General features: G+C 42.4%; 1 protein-coding gene across 3 annotated transcripts in view; it reads right to left on the bottom strand.

Annotated features, from left to right (window-relative positions):
* The window catches only part of RAPGEF4 (Rap guanine nucleotide exchange factor 4), a 230,577-nt gene that overhangs the window by 41,384 nt on the left and 171,904 nt on the right, over window positions 1–17,289 (bottom strand). For all 3 annotated transcript variants that reach the window (XM_006116479.4, XM_014570177.3, XM_014570176.3), the window contains 3 exons: window positions 12,409–12,555; window positions 11,116–11,231; window positions 1,549–1,637 (listed from right to left, as the gene is read on the bottom strand). In XM_006116479.4, coding sequence (XP_006116541.2) covers window positions 1,549–1,637; window positions 11,116–11,231; window positions 12,409–12,555 — 352 coding nt within the window. The remainder of the gene's footprint in view (window positions 1–1,548; window positions 1,638–11,115; window positions 11,232–12,408; window positions 12,556–17,289) is intronic.

Here is a 17,289-nt window from a genome sequence, read left to right as displayed (position 1 = left end):
CAATTGAACTGATACTGGGGTTGCAATGGTGTAAATGAGAGCATCTTTTACACTTTGAACTTGTGATGATGTATGAGCAGGGCTGACCTAAACTGGCTTGCAGAGCCCAGCACAAATTTGAGGGTTGGCTGTTTGTTTTAATTGTGAAAAACTAAATTTTATACGGAATCAGTAAAACACAAACCCATTACCTGGAGAATCCTTTTTATAGAGCCAATTTTTAGAGGGTAACAACTATTTAAGATCTTGTAATGGAGGGATATCAAAGAAAATATGTTGTGACAGCTGTGCTATCAACACCGTATCATGGCATCCACTGTATAAATTCAGTATTTGCAAATGTGTCTCAGCTGAAAATATATAAAGCCTTAAGAGCCTCAGGCAGAGTATTATTTCTTTGTATAATTAAAAAAAACCCCACACCCTGGTAAAGCTGGCTTTAATTGGAGAGAATGCACAAATAAAAAAATCAGTGATTTCAGAAATTTGTGCCCCTGCCACTTAAGAATGGCTCTTTTTGCGAAAGGCAATGTTTTGCAGGCCACGAGGTTGAAATATGGAATCTTTCCATTGGATGTTTTGGAAAAGAAATGTTTTCAAACAATTTAAAAGTTTAAGATTGCTTTGAAAGTTAAGGAATAAGGATGGTAAACTTGCTATTAGACACAAACATCTGCTGCTAGAGGCCTAGGTAACTGTATAGCAAGCTTATTTTATTCACAAAAGCAATTAAAACAGAGAGGCTAAAAGTCATCATACAATCTTTCAGCACAAGGATTGATGCACAGATTCTATCACTACTAATCTATGCATTATTTAAGAAGCCCTCTATACTCATGCTTCCTAGCCATCTGTAATGTCAAAAACATGCTTCCTGAAATGGTGTCCTAGTTGATACACAGCAACATAATATAAAAGTTTCTACTATTATGAAAAATCCTTTTTCCTTGATTCATTTCTTTAATGAAAAGACCTACAAGGAATAAGTTGGCAGGCACACATATTCCTGGATCTAATGATTCCTCTGGTGTAAACTGCTGCAGCTCCGTAGTCTTCAACAGAGCTGCAGTAATTTGTATGGTGAAGGGTTTGGCCCTTGATGTGCTGAATTTCTACTGTTTGAATACTGATCCACGGGGAAATTATAACAAAGAAATGTGAAGTGATGTAGGAGGGATCAGCATTAGGGCATAGCATTATGTGGCATGAATTGCAACAAGTGGTAATGTAACTGGGTATTTCCATAGCTCCATTTTTCATTACAGCTGTGGCCAATAAAAGTAATCACTTTAGTAACAGCATCTTGCATGAGATTTTGCTGCTCTGCTATCAGTTGATGCTCCAAACCCCAATACAATGGGGGCAAGATAAGGAAAATTACCTTAAATTTTCAATTTTCTAGCTTTTCAAAATTTGTATCTAAATATTGATTAGATTAATTTCTGCAGATAATTAAACGCTGTGTTCCAAAGCATCATGTTTTCACTTGCAACCCAAGAGGCTATCTTATTTATGAATAGAAATACAGCCCTTGCCACATAATTCTACCTGTAGCTTCATTTAAAGTTGACTCAAGGCGCATAGTTTCTAGGAAGTGCTCTAAAATTTTCTCTGGTGTTCCTGACATCACAGTATACCTATGGAGAGAAAAGAAGCTGTTAATTTTCTAAAGGTCCAATGAAAATGTCAGCTGAAGAAATAATTGGTGCTGGAGAGAAGTGGAATCTTAAGACTTTTGACAAAAACAACATGAGAGTGCAAATATCTATTCTGACATGGATGCTTTGTTTGGCCCAGGAAAAAAATCAATCGACCTCTTTCCCCATCTGTAAAATGCGGTAATAATACTTACCTTCCTGCCATGAGAACTAAGATGATAAAGGGCCCCATTCTCCAATGCAATAATCCAGTTTTATACCATTGATTTCAATGGAGTTGCACGGGTATAAAATTGGAACAGAGAAATGGTGAATCAAAACATTCTGAAAAAAACTGCCACTGCTAAGTATTATTAAAGATAAAATCTCGGCAGCAACAATATTTCTTAAAATGTAGGCTTTAAGGCCGTGATGTCCAACACACTAGCCACATGTGGCTATTTGGCCCAGTTGAGTGTAGTTAGTTGGCTTGAACAAATTGGCTATTTGGCTGGTTGGGTGTGGCTACTTAGCTTTCAAACAGGTGGGACACCATGGCTTTAGGGTGACATGGTCACTACTGTTTATCATCCATGCTCAAAGAGAAAACAACGAAAGTGCATGAATACCTGCACTGCTGCAGGTCTGAGCTGGGGAAAGGGCATAGTGGCAGACAGGAACATAGAGGGGTAAAACTTAAAAACTTGCCAATTGCCATAAGTAACTGCAGTAAATAAGTATCTGCACCTACTGAACGTTAGTACTTGCACCATTTCTAACGATAAATCTAGAGAGGTACAGTCTAAAAGGGTATACTGTAAATAGTAAGGTATTGCAGGAAACAATGGCAAGAGTTATGTGCCAGCACTATAGCAGAGGATGTTTCAGAATAAAGCTCCACTGATTAACTGTGCTCATTCCTTCTCTCCTTGTGAGTAGCATTTCTTTTTATCTTCTCTTTGTTTTTTCAAACTTTGCATCATTTTCATCATGCGGAAGTGAAAAAGTATGAAGCTGTAAAAAAAGGGAAAAAAAACAACCCAAACCTGGAGCCCCGGGAGAAGTGTAGATGTTCTGCTCCTGCTGAGAAATAAGTGGAGGAGCTGAGCTCCTGTCAGCTCTCCTCACTTTGAGCACTGACCAGCACAATTCTTTTCCCTCCCAGCCCCTTTGGAAGAACTGTATTGATGTCCCAAGAACACAAACACTTGTTAAGCCCGTGCACATCCTTGTAAAGATATTAACCGAGTCGGCAGGTGAGAGCAAGGCAGAAAGAACCCAGTTTGCTGCACTTTGAATATGAAAGTGAAAAGGAAGCAGTGAAGTGGCCCACAGGGATTATAGAGTGTAGCAGTGCTCTGCGAGGGGTCAGTCAGTAACACTGCATGTGTGTGATCACCCATGAAGAGAGAAGTTAGAGCTTGGAAGACAGAACTTCAGAGTTAGCACTTCGAAGCAAGCCTGTCACTCTTTGAAACTGTGACTCGGGAGCGGCAGCAGAGGAGGGAACAGGGAGGGATCCAACCTCAGTTCTGGGAATCTGGTCCCAAAACTGAGCCTCTCTTAAGATTAGAAGAAGGGGGGAAATGTTCTTGACAGGGTGGCTCAGGGAACTAACAATACACTAGACATTTTTTCACGTCTATATAATTTGGTAGGGATCAGAAGTCTGAAGGTAATATAGTATTTTAAATAAAGTCACTTGCTCTTCTTATTTTATTTCCTAGTGAGAAAGTGCCCATATAAAAATCAGTACTTTTGTTGACAGGTTAGAGAATGGACCTAAAGAACAAACCACCCTCCCAGACAGAAAGGTGAATCCTCCAGCTCAGGCCTGCCCAACACTGATGGGGCAGGATAGGGAAAGTTGCCTGGCCTGCTTTATATTTTCCATGGATAAACAGAATGGTTTGGCCAAGACTTTCAAAGGTGAGTTCTTACAGTTAAGCTCCTAACTTAGGCATTGAAATAAGTGGCCTGATTTTCAAAAGCTCTGAGCACTCCAATTTCCAAAGACAGCATTTTGGAAATCAAGCTCTTATTTAGGTTTCTAGATCTGGACTTTGAAACATAATGTTTGCCACTTGTTCCATTTTCTACCTCATAGCAGACATCACAGATGTCACACTCCAAGTACGAATTCAGTTTAAAAGATTTAAAATAAAGATATTTTATCAAACATACTGTTAGTAGAATAATCTGGACTCTGAAAAACTGTGAATGCTAAAATATTTAAGACCCTTTGTTTTTTCTCTGCTTCTACCCCTTTTGTGTTCGCTTTCTGTGAATGTTGCCTGGCAGGAATATTCACAGAAACAACACATTCATAAAATATTTGTGAAAAGCAAACTTCCATTTTTCACTGAAAGTATTCACCCTAGAAGCTTGATTCACAAACATACCAAAAGATCTATCTGTTCAAATCTTGAATTGTTAAATGTCAGATACAAGATGTAAAGAGCTTACAAGAAATCCACTGGTTGAAATATGTTTGCCTAAAATATCAGTTGAACTATTTTGGAAATGCACAAAATGTTGTGTGGTCACAATCAGGTCACACAAACCAAAATGGGCTAAAATCAATAGGTACAAATTCTCCGCTGATGTAAAATAGTGGAGTTCCACTGACTACACCTAGTTGTACTCATTTACACCACTAAAGAATGTGGCCCTGAAACAGAAAAGACAGTTACCTGTTCTGTAACTGGTGTTCTTTGAGATATATTGCTCTTTTCCATAGGTGTGTGCCTGCCACATGCACCAGTGCCAGAAGTTTTCCCCTAAGCAGTACCAGAATCTGGATCCAGAACCTACCCCTGTTGCGGCTCTGCATTTAAAGTGTATTAGGAGCCAGGTGGGCAGGCCGCTTGGTTCAGTTCTGGCTCATGCCTGGTCCAGGAGCTTAGACTCCCCCCCACCCCCTTAGACAGGAACTGCTGCCACCCTACACTGCTGTCTTTTTATCAGAGGCAGCAACACTGGGTGACAGGCAGCCGGTCTGCGAGGGGAACTGGTTTTTAAACTGGCTTCCCTTGTGGACCAGCTCCTGCCTGGCACCCTGCACCACTGCCTCTGATACAGTGGCTGCCGTCTCCACCTCTGGGGACTATAGAACAGTCAACTAACCGATACAAATTCATGAGGTTACTTGACTATTAAGTTAACCGATATTTAACATCCCGGGTCCCCCAGCACCACCTAGAGTAGCGCATGCATGCCGTACTATATAGAGTGCCCCCAGACCCTTGCTCCTCAGTTCCTTCTTGAAGGAAATCAGACAGACAGAGGGGAGGAGGGTGGGAGGTTGTATGGACATGTGGAACACATCTCAAAGAACACCAGTTACAGAAGAGGTAACTGTCTTTTCCTCTTTGAGTGCTTGCTCATGTCCATTCAACACAGGTGACGGTAAGCATTGTCTGTGAAGGTGGATAGGAGTTATGAGAATGCAGACTGCAATACAACCCTGCCAAATGCAGCATCGGCCCTTGCCTGCTGCGTGATGGCATAATAAGACGTGAATGTACGTACAGATGACCACGCTGCTGCTGGACAAATGTCCTGGATTGGAACATGCACAAGAAAGTGCATGAGAAAGCCTGACCTCTGGTGGGCCCTAAGCAACTCTGGTGTCTGGACCCGTCAACTCATGTAGATGCAGGAAGTGATCCGATTGGACAATCGCAGGGAGGAAATCAGGGAACCCTTCCCACACTGTGGATAGGCCACGAATTCCGACACCTGTCTGGCTGAAGTGATGGCTATCAGGAAGGCTATCTTGAAGGAGAGCAGTGATAAGAGACATGTGGCCAGGGGCTCAAGCAGAGGACCCGTGAACTGCACCAAGACCTGGTTCAGGTCCCACAGTGGGGGGAGAGGGAATGTGACCCGAGATTAGAAGCGTTTCAAGCCTCTCAGGAACTGTGAGATGACATTATGGGAGAATGCCAAACAGCCTTGCATGGGTGGATAAAACATGGAAATGGCCACCAGGTGGACTCTAATGGTGGCCAGAGCAAAGCCTTACTGCTTAGGGTACAGCAAGTAGTCCAGGATTTCCTCAAGGAAAGTTTCAGCTGGGAATGATCCGCCGGTAATGAGAACAGAAGGAGAAACGAGTCTATTTGGCAGCACAGGTGGACTGCGTTGAGGCCTTTTGAATCTAGAGAACCCTCTGAATGTCGCCCAAACACACTAGCTCTTGGCAGTTCAACCATGGATGAACCATGCCATCTGGTGGAGTGAGCTAAGATTCGGGTAGAGATTTGCCCTTGATCCTGGGAAAGCAAGTCAGGTCTCAGCTGCAGCTGCCTGTGGATACAGAACAGCAGGTTCATCAGTGCCCCAAACCAATGCTGGTAAAGCCAGACCGGCACAACAAGGATCACCATCACCTTGTCCCTTTTGACTTTTTGCAGGACTTGGTCGCTGAGGGGAGAGGGAAGGCTTAGAGGAGACCTTCCAACCACTGGTACAGGAACGCATCCAGAAGAGAGCCCCATGCTCCAGGCTGAACTAGGAGCAGAACTGGCTGCACTTTGCATTGTCTCTCATTGCAAAGAGGTCAATGGGAAAAGCTCCATTCACGGAAGAGGGAGGCAGTCATTTCAGGGTGGAGAGCCCACTCATAATGAGAGGAGAACTCTGCTGAAACAATCTGCGATCACATTCCGAACCCCCAGAAGGTGACAGGTTTCTAGCATGATGCCTTGAAAGACACAAAACTCCCAGAGTCTCATAAGCTTCCTTGCAGAGCTCGGTTGAGTGGACTCCTCCTTGTTTGCTTATATAGCACATAGTGGCAGTGTTGTCTGTGAGGACGCGCACCCCCCATTTGTGAGGTAATAGAGAAACACCTCACACGTGTTCCTGATTGCTCTTGGCACTTTTATGTTTATGTGGAGCAATCTCTCTTAAGCGGACAACATGCCAAGAGTTTGAGGGTCCCCATGTCGGCCCCAAACGGCAGTCCGAAACGTCAGCGACTAGTTCTCTCAAGTGCACTTTAGGATGGTATGGCACGCCCAACATGACTTGGTCTGGGCTCGTCCACCAGGCCAAGGCCATCAGAATTTGGGGTGGGACTGTTACCACACTTTCCAGAGAGTGTTTTACTGGTACATATACAATGGCCAGCTACAGCTGGAAGGGCTTCATTCTGAACCTGGCCTGGGGCACTACGTACATGCAAGCAGCCCCAGGATCTGCTGACACACCGATGCTGTGGTCATGGGGGCATCTGTTAGTTGCTGAATGAGGGCTGGCAGGATCTCAAATCTCTCTTGAGGGAGCAATGCTCTGGCTGTGGTCGAGTCTAGAACAGCTCCTATGTACTCTATCCTTTGAATTGGTACCAAGAGGGACTTTTCCTCGTTTATCAGCAGGCCGAGCCAGTGGCATGTGTCCAGGTAGAGACACGTGTTGTGCTGGACCTTCCACCTCAACGGGTCCTTGATGAGCCCGTCGTCCAAGTAAGGGTACACCTGTACACCCTGACACCTCACTACCGACTCAACTACCGACATGCATTTGGTGAAAACCCTGGGGGCCATAGATAGGCCAAAAAGCAGGACAGTGAATTGGTAATCCCCACTACGAATCTCAAGAAGCGCTTGTGACTTTTGAAGATGGCGATATGGAAGTACGCATCCTTGAATTTGAGGGAATTTGAGGTATCCCAGTCCCCGTGATCCAGGTTGGAATTGAGGGAGGCCAGGGAGACAATATGCAATATGAGGCAGACTAAATATTTGTTGAGGCCCCTCAAGTCCAATATAAGTCGTAGGCCCCCTTTTGCTTTGCGGATGACATACTAGTGGGAATAGAAACCTTTGTTCTTGAACTCCAGCGGTACCCTCTCCACTGCTCCCACCTGGGATAGCTCCTGTTCTCCCTGAAGAGGGATGGGGAGGAGAGTGGGAGGGTGGTATGGAAGGTGGCTAGGACCCAACAGTCTGATGTAATGTTACTCCATGCCAGGAGGAATGGACAGAGCCTGAAGGAGAACAGGCCAGCAGGATCTTGGAAATCTAGTGTGGTGTCCCCAAGTGCACCCTCAAAGGGAACGCTTGCCCTGGGGTTTCACCTGGCTGGTCAATTGTTGGCCAGATGGAGGATGGCAGCCCTGTCTCTACTTGGAGGGCTTCAGGCGTCAAGGGCCTCCCTCTTGGCAGAGATACTGGTCCTTTTGTTGGGAGGACTGGGGCTTAAACCTCTTCCTCTGAGATCCTGGGATGTAGAGGTCTGGGGTTTTCAAGGTCATATGGGAGTTCTTTAGCCCGTACAACTTAGTGTCCGTCTGTACTGCGAATAGGGCCCCCATGTCAAAAGGGAGGTCCTGAATGGAGTTCTGTGCCTCCCGAGACAGGCCCTATAGAAGAAGCCAGGCCGCAAAAGCCTCATGTAGATGGTGGAAGCCATAAAGTGAGCCACCTGCAAGGCCACCAGTGCCATGGAGGTCTCCTCCTCGATCAGGGCCTTATACTTCTTGCTGGAGGCTTCAGGCAGGGAGATCTCAAATCTGGCCAGTGCCTGCCAGGTATTCACCTCAAATCTGGTGAACAAAGCCTGGTTGTTCGCCACCTTTAATTGAAAATTGGCCAAAGAATAAATCTACCAACAAGTCCAAGCGTTTGGAGTCTTAATTCTTGGGGTGGGAATTGGCTGGCCCTGGTGCTCCCTGTGATTGACCGATTCTACTACGAGGGAGTTGGGTGGCAGGTTGGTGTAAAGGTAGTCATGGTCCCTCGCAGGACAAAGTACTTCTGCTTAGCCCTCTTGGCTATAGGCGAGCAGAAGAGGAAGATGGGGTGCACCGAGGTACCAATATTCAGTGCCAAGTCCGACCACTGATCCTGCAGGACAAGTGCAGACTCCATTCAGAGTACTCTAAGATGAATGCTTCACTCTTTAATAGTTCTGGGATACTTGTCCAAAATGTGTCCTTTCCCCAGGCAATGCAGGCAGTCAGCATGTGGATTGCTGACTGTCCTGGGCCAGCAGCACACCACACAGGCTGTAAAGCCAGCGGGGTGGGGCACACCCCATCCCCGAGGCAGAGTCTCTTCAATGGGAATTAGAAATCCAATACTTTACAGGTACTTAGCAGTTTGTTTAGAACCATCAACAATGCAAAGGGAGTGCCAAGCACCTTCACTGGCAGTAAGGAGAAAATGAGGAGGAAGTGCTGCGGGAGGAGGGCCTCTATATAGTGCGGCATGCATGCACCACTCCAGGGTGCTGCTTAGGGAAAAACTTCCGGCGCATGCAGCAGAAATAAACATGTGTGTATGTACATGAGCAAGCACTTGAAGAACTATTTGCTGCAAGGGAATGCCTGGGTCTGGTAACTTAGTCATAGTGTGTGATGACAGAGTACACTGCAGATGAAAAATGTGTGTAAAAATACAAGGAATGTTTTATTTAAATCCTTAAAGATAAACTAGCTAATGATAAATACTGTAACAGATTGGCGATCATTACACATCAGAAGAAAATTGCACTAAAAATGGGCAGTGCTAGCACTAACCTTATGTCTTATTTTAAAATAATAAAAAACACTCAAAATTAAAGGAAAATGAATTTCTTGTCTGGGTAAAAGAGAGGAACAGAAAAAAAAGGCTCCAATACTTTCCATTTCCTAATATTAGCTGTGTTAGAAATCCCAACCACCCTGGATATATGATGGCAAAAGGCACATCCATTATTGTCCAAGGAATCTGCACATTTTTGTGAAATCACAACACATTGGATGGGTGGGGGAGAATCAGTGCCACCTCCCTCTGCATTTTGCTTTGGGTTTTTTTGTACTTGTTGTAAGTGTGCGTTTGATAACAAGTACCTGTGACTGCACATATGTCTGAACAGAACCGGGTCACATTTTTCAGGCAAATAGCCTTTTTGGAAAAAAATCCAATTTCAATCAACCTAAAGCTATCCACCAGCATAACAGGAATTCACCAGATAGTTTCACTCCAAATCACTTGAGGGGTAGAATTCACAAGTAGACTTAGGCACATAATGGAGGGAAGAGAATGGCAGTGGTTCCTCTCCTGTATTCATTAGTTCAGTGGTTTATGTCCTCACCTGGTAAACAGGTGACCCAGCATTAGTTCCCCTCTCTGCCTGATGCAGAACAGGGATTTTTCCAGGTAAAGCTATTCCACTGTATAAATATAACTGACCGTTCATTGAAGCAGGGAGATGGAGACAGGCCTCCCTCATCAGAAGTTGGGTGCTTATTCACCGGGCTATTGAGTCACTCTCACATGCTCTCTCTGGTCTAATGATTAGCCAAATATTTTATACAAAATGGAAAAGCCTCAACAGAAGAGAATGAGAAAACTCCACATGCAAATACCCACAGCCTAGTGGTTAGCACACTCTCCTGCAATGTTTGATATCAATTCCCTGCCCCACATAAGGCAGAGAGAGGGAAACTGAGGCAGGTCTTCCACAGCTCAGGTGAGTGCCCTAACTACTGGGCTAAACGTTGAAAGGGAGGCACCAACTTTTCTAGGCTTTATTTCCTTTGCTTTTATTTTGCGTGTCCAGAAATTGAATGTTTAATTTGACCAGAAACAAAACTTTTAAAATTTTTCAACTTGCCATTTGTCCCCCAAAATGTTCAGTTTTCAGTTCAACCCAAATTGATTTTTTTTCAGAATTACCACGTATTTGCCCAAGTCAACATGTAAATCATATGCGTGCAAAGCATGCATGTGCAAACAAATGTGTGTACAGGATGCCATTACTTCTATACTGGGGAATTTAAACTATTGGAACAATGGAGACAACAATCCAGCCCAACTGTATATCAACAGTGAATTCAAGCATATTTTCAAATGTAGAATGACAGTAAGTTTCACAATCTCTATCTTATGGATTTTTTTCCAGCAGTTCCATTCATTTCCAATGGTGATAGCTTAACTCCCCCCCTTTACTTCATTTTAGAACTGTGCTTCCTGCCTCTAGGTAAGAAGTCAGGAGAAATATGAGGAATAATTATAAAAGAGAATGCAAGCCTATTCAACGAGTTACTTTTCTGTCTGAATTCTTCACACTGTGCATAAAATTAATCTAGTATTTTTTATTAGAATCCTGAATTTAAAATCCAAAGAAGAAACATCTGTACTTAGTAATAAAACAATGTATTTTCCCCATGTATTTTATGCAATTGCTCTGCTTAATGGAGTTTTATCATTCCCCATATGCAATCTGTTTAAAAGCCATTCATGAGATGAATATTTAGAGTTAAAGCTTTCGAGAATTATTGTGTAAAGTTGTAGACCTAGTGTGCAGCTGGAAATTGATACATTATGCACAACAGGGCATGTGATTAGCTGATGCTAAAAAAAAACAACCCTTACATACACTGACTTCTTCCACAGAAAGGGAGAATATGCTATTGTTTAGATAATAATACCATATGAAAAGGTTAATCACAGTCTGACATTTGCACTATTGAATGAAAACATACTTGTGCTGCGGCTGTGAGTTTCCTTGATTAGAAGCTCTGTTTCCTGCTGGGATCTTCTCCAATACCAAGACATCTTGGTCATGTTCTTTGAGTCTTACTGTATTTGCTTCAACATCCTGCAAGACAAGTTATTTTTAATATGGTTACTGCACCTGACTTGGCTGCTTAATTACTTTGATTCATTTTAAAATTTTCAGTAACTGAAATAAAGGCTGAGGAGCCAAGCTCTGCAGCTGGTCCTTCCCTTGTTAGTTTTCCTGTCTGCAGCCTTTCTTTCTGCAGGCAGAGTGAAGAGGATCTGCAACTGGATTCCCCTGGTGGGGGCAATCATGAGGAAGTCTAGAGCAGTAGCCAGCAGGGAGGTGCTCACAGCTATGAGGTGGGAAAAAAGCAGGCTGGTTCTGGCATGCTTTTTCCTCACCTTTAAAATGTAGAGTTGTTTCTACCCCTACTTCATTGATAATTATTCATAATCTGGCATTTGTTAGCCATTCATTTTTAAATACTGTTTGTTTGGAAGGATGCTTTGAAGACTAATAAATCCTAGCCCAATAAAGTGTTAGAGCTGCTCAGAGTCTAGGATGGAAACAATTATACAAAAGTAAAGCCAGAGCTGAAAACTGGAGCATGCATAAAAACACAAATGAAAAGCAGTCCGGCACCCAGGTTTCAGTACAGGAGTGCAGTCTTTGAAATCCTGCTGAAATCAGATAGCAAGAGCAACCCAAAGCTAAAGTGAAATCTCAAAGACTAACTAGGTCTCAGTACCTCAAGCATCTCACTCCCTATTAGGCCGGGTGCCACTCCACAGTAGAAAGATTTTTTTCAAGCACAGTGCTGTCTTGAGTGGATTTTGTCATCACTCCAGTAGGATGTAGACATTCCTACATATGGTGGTAATGTTTCTGGCCCTGTGTATTATGGGATGTTCCCACTCAATCACAAATCAGATCATCTAAGCCCAGATTCAAGTTATAAACAACACAACAGAGCTTTTTTTTCTAACACTAATAACCACAAAAATTCAGCCAGTATATCATTCAAAAGCCATTGAGCAGGCATCAATGTATTTTCCAGTAGTTTATTCAAAGTACTACTTTTCTTTTTCTTTCTAGGATATTGTATATCTCTTCTTTAATTACAAATTATTTCAAATGATGCTTTGGATTGATTTGCATTTATTGATATTAATGACACGGGTTCTGAAAATGTTTGTAAGGATAGAAAATAGGCCAGTGGAGGAGGCAAGTATCAGAGGACTTGTGTTAGTGTCATGACTTACCCAATACTTACCCTAAGTATTCTATTAAAGTCCTCCTTGTCAACTCTCAAGAAGTGGCAGTTATCTTCTCGTAAAACAATGGACGCTGCTCTTGGAGCATCATTCACTAAAGCTAACTTGCCAAAATCATCTCCTTCATGTAGGGTACATACCACACCCTATAAATAGCAAAACATTTATATACAAAAATCATCATTGTAGTTCATTCCATTGAAACACCATGTGCAAACACCAGACTTCAAAATTCAATATTAAAACAAATGTATTTGGCAGGAAATCAACAGCTAAAATGATGAATAGGAAACAATGCTGCTTAAGAATAGAAAAGAATTGGCTTGTTCTCTGAAATTAGATTCAGAGAGGAGGACTCTTCTGGCCTTGTTGATGATTAGCAAGCTGTTGATTTTAAAAAAAAGAGACCATGAAAAATACAGATCAGGTTTGCTGAAGAATAGGTTTGGAGTCAAATTCTCTCCTCCCAAAAAATTGCAATAGTAAGGGTCTATACTGCAGCATTATTTTGAAATAACAAAGTACACAGCAAGCCGTTATTTTGAAATAATTTTGAGATGGCAAACTTCTTGCTCTGACTCCTATTACCCTCATTTCCAGAGGAGTAAGGGAAGTCAAAGGAAGAGTGTTCTTCCTTCGACTTCCTGGTGTGTAGACATTGTCAAAAGCCTTCAGCTACACAATTGACATAGCTGAAGTTGTGTGGTTTAATTCAACTTTTGCTCTGCAGTGTAGACGTGCGCTAACAGTGTTACCTATTCTGCTTTTTTAAATAACATATATATCCATAATGAAGGTCCTGATCTAATGATAGAAGAATCTATGTGGAATGAAGGCTACACATTTCCATCTTCCAATTTAGGTAAAGGAGATTGATCATTCCTCATATACCAACGAGGTTCTCAGAGGAGATGGGAACGCCACTGTAATAAGTTAACAGATAGCAGTGATAGAGTAGGGGTGGGGAACTTTTTTGGGTCAAGGGCTGCTAAGCCTCAGAAAAATCAGTCAGGGGCCACACCCAAATAAGAAGCAAACCAAATCCTCACTGACATGGCCCCCAACTGAGAAGGAGAAAGGCACTTCCATATTCCCCTTAGCCACAGGAGCCTAGGGGGGCAAGCTAGTAGAGTTAGTTTGCTCCAACCCCATAGGGAGATGTTGAGGGTCTGGAGTGCCAGCATGGGAGCCTGAATGCAGGGGAGGAGTATCCCTGAGCTTTGGGGGTCAGATCCAGGAAAGCTAGGTGGCTGCATCTGGCCCCCAGGCCTTAGGTTCCCCACCTCCGTGGTACAGAATTTGAGCATTAGCTCAATAGCTATGTGGTGACCATGTGAATTATTCAGTTATTTACCAGCTATTTACATATGGTATAGCTCATAAGACAGAGCTCATAAGGCATCCAGATATGCTTCTAGTGACTGCCAAGGAGTTGCTTGGTCATTTTATCTATTGATGCTATGGCACAGAGCCAGATCTTCATCTGATATAAATCAGCATAGCTCCAGTGATTATAGAGTTATGCCGATTCCCACTGGCTGGCAATCAGGCTCACAGGGTGGAGTGAGAGAGGACCTAGATAGAAGCTAAATCTGGGTGAATAAGGAAAAGACTTAATACTTGGACCTCTATGGTAGCTGTCACTGAAATGCTTAGAGTTCCACAAGCAGGTCCAGTAATAAATTCAGCACCTCAGTGCTTGGATGAGAAAATGTTGAGGGAGAATTTTAAAGGCACAAAGCGTTAGGCGCTGAACTACCATTAAAAGTCAAAAGGAGTTGCGAGCTTCCATATTCACTGGTGAAAATCTCCCTCATAAAGAGAAAATGTATTAGGCACTGGGGCACTTTCTGAGCTTTGCCTTCACTAAAATCAGAACAGAATACAGACAAAAAAAACAGTTTTGGAGGATTATTTTAAGTAGGAATTGAAGGAAAACTGACAGGTACAGAGGAGCATTCAGGTCACATAAAAGCATCTGCTAAGGAAGTGAGTAATACAAACATAAGTAAGGATGATAGGAAAGGCCTGGACAAAAACTCCAGACGAAATGGAGGACTGAATGGTATTCAGCTCACCAGGACTGAATGGTATTCATCCAAGAGATCCGAAGGATATAAGAACAGAACAGTTCAGCTACTAATAAAAATAATTAATCTCATTACAGTCAATTACTATACTAGAGAATTGGAAGGTAGCCAGTTCTGTACCTTAGTTTTCTAAAAGATAATGAGGTAACCCTGAGAATTACAAACCTGTAAGTCTCTCTTTTGAACCAGGTGAATGCAGACCTGCCAATTCTACTGCTTTCCACTGTACAGTATAATTTTTGTAATGTTCTACAGAGAAATTTGACCGATGTATTAGTTTTTCTGAGGCACTACATAGAGTTCAGTGCAGAGGATTTTATGAAGTGTGTGAAGAAGGAAGCGGTGACATTAAAATGTTTCAAAGTCATATGTTTCCATAGCTTTTCAAAATGTAGGTTATGAGAATCCAGATTCCTCAGTTTCCCACAAACATCTCCCTTTAAGCCAATATTTTTCTCAATTACAACAATTTAGGAAGAGTACTAGCAGATTCACCTCCCCGTGATTCTGCCAAACTCAAGAGCCATCTTGTATCAGAAATTGCTTCCTCTGATGCAAGAGCCCTTGCCCGCTCAGCTCTAATCATGAGGAACAGATTGGAGATGATGCCAGTCTGAAGACTGGCAACACCTGCCGGCCCAACGGGCCAGAGCCTACAAAGCCTGGGAGGGGGCCAGAAGGCAGGGAGAGGGCATCTGGTAGAAGTCAGTCAGGGAGGGAGTTGGCAGCCTCTTAGCTGGTGACTCTGCCTGGGAGTGGAGACAAACCCTGTACAATTTGTATTTGGCTGGACACTGATGGAGAGAAGCTGCAAAAGAATAGAGACATGGGTGTTGCACTATGCTGAAGCCTTCTGAGCCTTATTTGGGAGGCCAAGCAGCCCTCAGGAAGGAAGAGGCTGGGCCTTTGCCTCGTTACACTTCCCCATGGAGGTAACTGGAGACTGCAATCAAGTAACCTCTACGTCTTTTCTTGCCTAAATTAGATTGAGCTACTTAAGTGTCTGACTAGGAGGCATGTTTTCAAGACCTCAAATCGTTCTTGAAACTCTTTTCTGAACCTGGTCCAACTTTTCAAAATGTTTTAAAGTACTCCAGTAATAGTCTTGCTAATGCCATGTACCGAGACACCAATTCCATACTCTTGATATCCCATTTATGTGTCCAAGGATAGTGTCCCTCTTCCTAGTTACAACACTGCCCTTGGAGCTCACATTCATCTTATCTACCATACCCAACAATCCTTTTCAGTGTCACTGCTTATCAGGATACTGTCTCCATTTTATAAATGTGATCTACATTTTCTATTTCTAGATATGACATTATGTTTGGCATATTACTCAAATAAGCCCACCTTACCAGGAGATCTAGATTTGGCTATATAAAACTCACCTGTCTCCATCATTATTTACCAATTTTTGTGTTATCTATCAAGTGTAACAGCAATTCTCTTATTTTGTTATCATTGATGAAAATATTGAATAGCACTTGGCCAAGAACTGTAGGATCTCACTAGGCATGCCCCTGTAGGCTGATGATGCCTCAGCTATGATTATTATTTTGCTTCTGCCTGTTGACCAATGTTTTTCCTATTTTTAATCTAAATTATGCTAATTTTGTATAGTACTAATTTTTTTATCAGATGTCTTGCAGAACAAAGGCTATGTCAACACAGCAGTGTTATTTCAGAATAAATGACGTTATTCCAAAATAACATAGTCCATGTCTACACAGCAAGCAGTTATTTCGACATAACATTGAAATAATGTCGAGCTGGACTTCTTACTCCGACGCCTGAACCCTCATTTTACGAGGAGTAAGGGAAGTCGGAGGAAGAGTGCTCTAACTCAGACCTTGCTGTGTTGACAACGCCAAAAGCTGAAATTTCGACTTAAGCTATGCAACTGACGTAGCTCAAATTGTGTAGCATATTTCGGCTTTAGCCCTGTTGCGTAGACATGACTTAAACTGAACGACCAGCAGAATTTTGTGTGTTGCTACAGCTATCTTGATCCCAAGATATTAGAGAGGCTAGGTGGGTGAGTTATAATTGTTTAACAATGAACATTTTAAAAATAGTCTAGAGAAGTGACACATTAATTATACTGAAAACATCTAGCCAGCATCTTCAAAATTAGTTATACATGATTAAATAATTAGACGTGAAATGGCATAAAAGGAAATATGAATTGTATCTCCATGTTATGGTAAAAGGTTGATAAGATGAATAAAATGTAAATGAATATATGATGGCTCATATGTGATCATGTTCACAAATGGTAATACTTCTGATTGGTCATTCATTCACAAGTAAGTCAGAAACTATTAGCCAAAGGGCAGGGAGCATGAGGGTGGCGTTGAACAATATATGGCATTGGATCTGTTCATGGAGAGTGAGAACAGGAAGCAGAACAAAAGGAGAAAATTAGGATGAACCTCAGGCTGCAAAATTAAGAATTTTTGCCTTTCCAGCAGTCAAAAGATTTAATTATATTTTTAGGATAAAAATTAGATAGACTTCAAAAAACTATAATCTTTTTAAATGGATGAAGGAGGGGGAACCAAACACTTTGGCCTTTAGTAAAGTGCAAAAACAGCCTTGAAGATATAAAAGAGGTGATTCAGTAATTGAAGGTTAGTAGTTGGAACCAGGGAGTGTCAGACTATGACTGCCAGAATCATTTGGCAGCAGATCTGAGCATAAATATAAACCATGGAATCATTTACCAGTGGAGCAATGGGCCTATATGATAGATTAAAGCAGCAACCTAGAGGGAAGCATATTCAGTTT

The sequence above is a fragment of the Pelodiscus sinensis genome, chromosome 7 (assembly GCF_049634645.1).
Source record: "Pelodiscus sinensis isolate JC-2024 chromosome 7, ASM4963464v1, whole genome shotgun sequence".
Classification (NCBI taxonomy): domain Eukaryota; kingdom Metazoa; phylum Chordata; order Testudines; family Trionychidae; genus Pelodiscus; species Pelodiscus sinensis.
The sequence above is the reverse complement of the archived record's forward strand: the minus strand, read 5'-3'. Positions and strand labels throughout refer to the sequence as shown.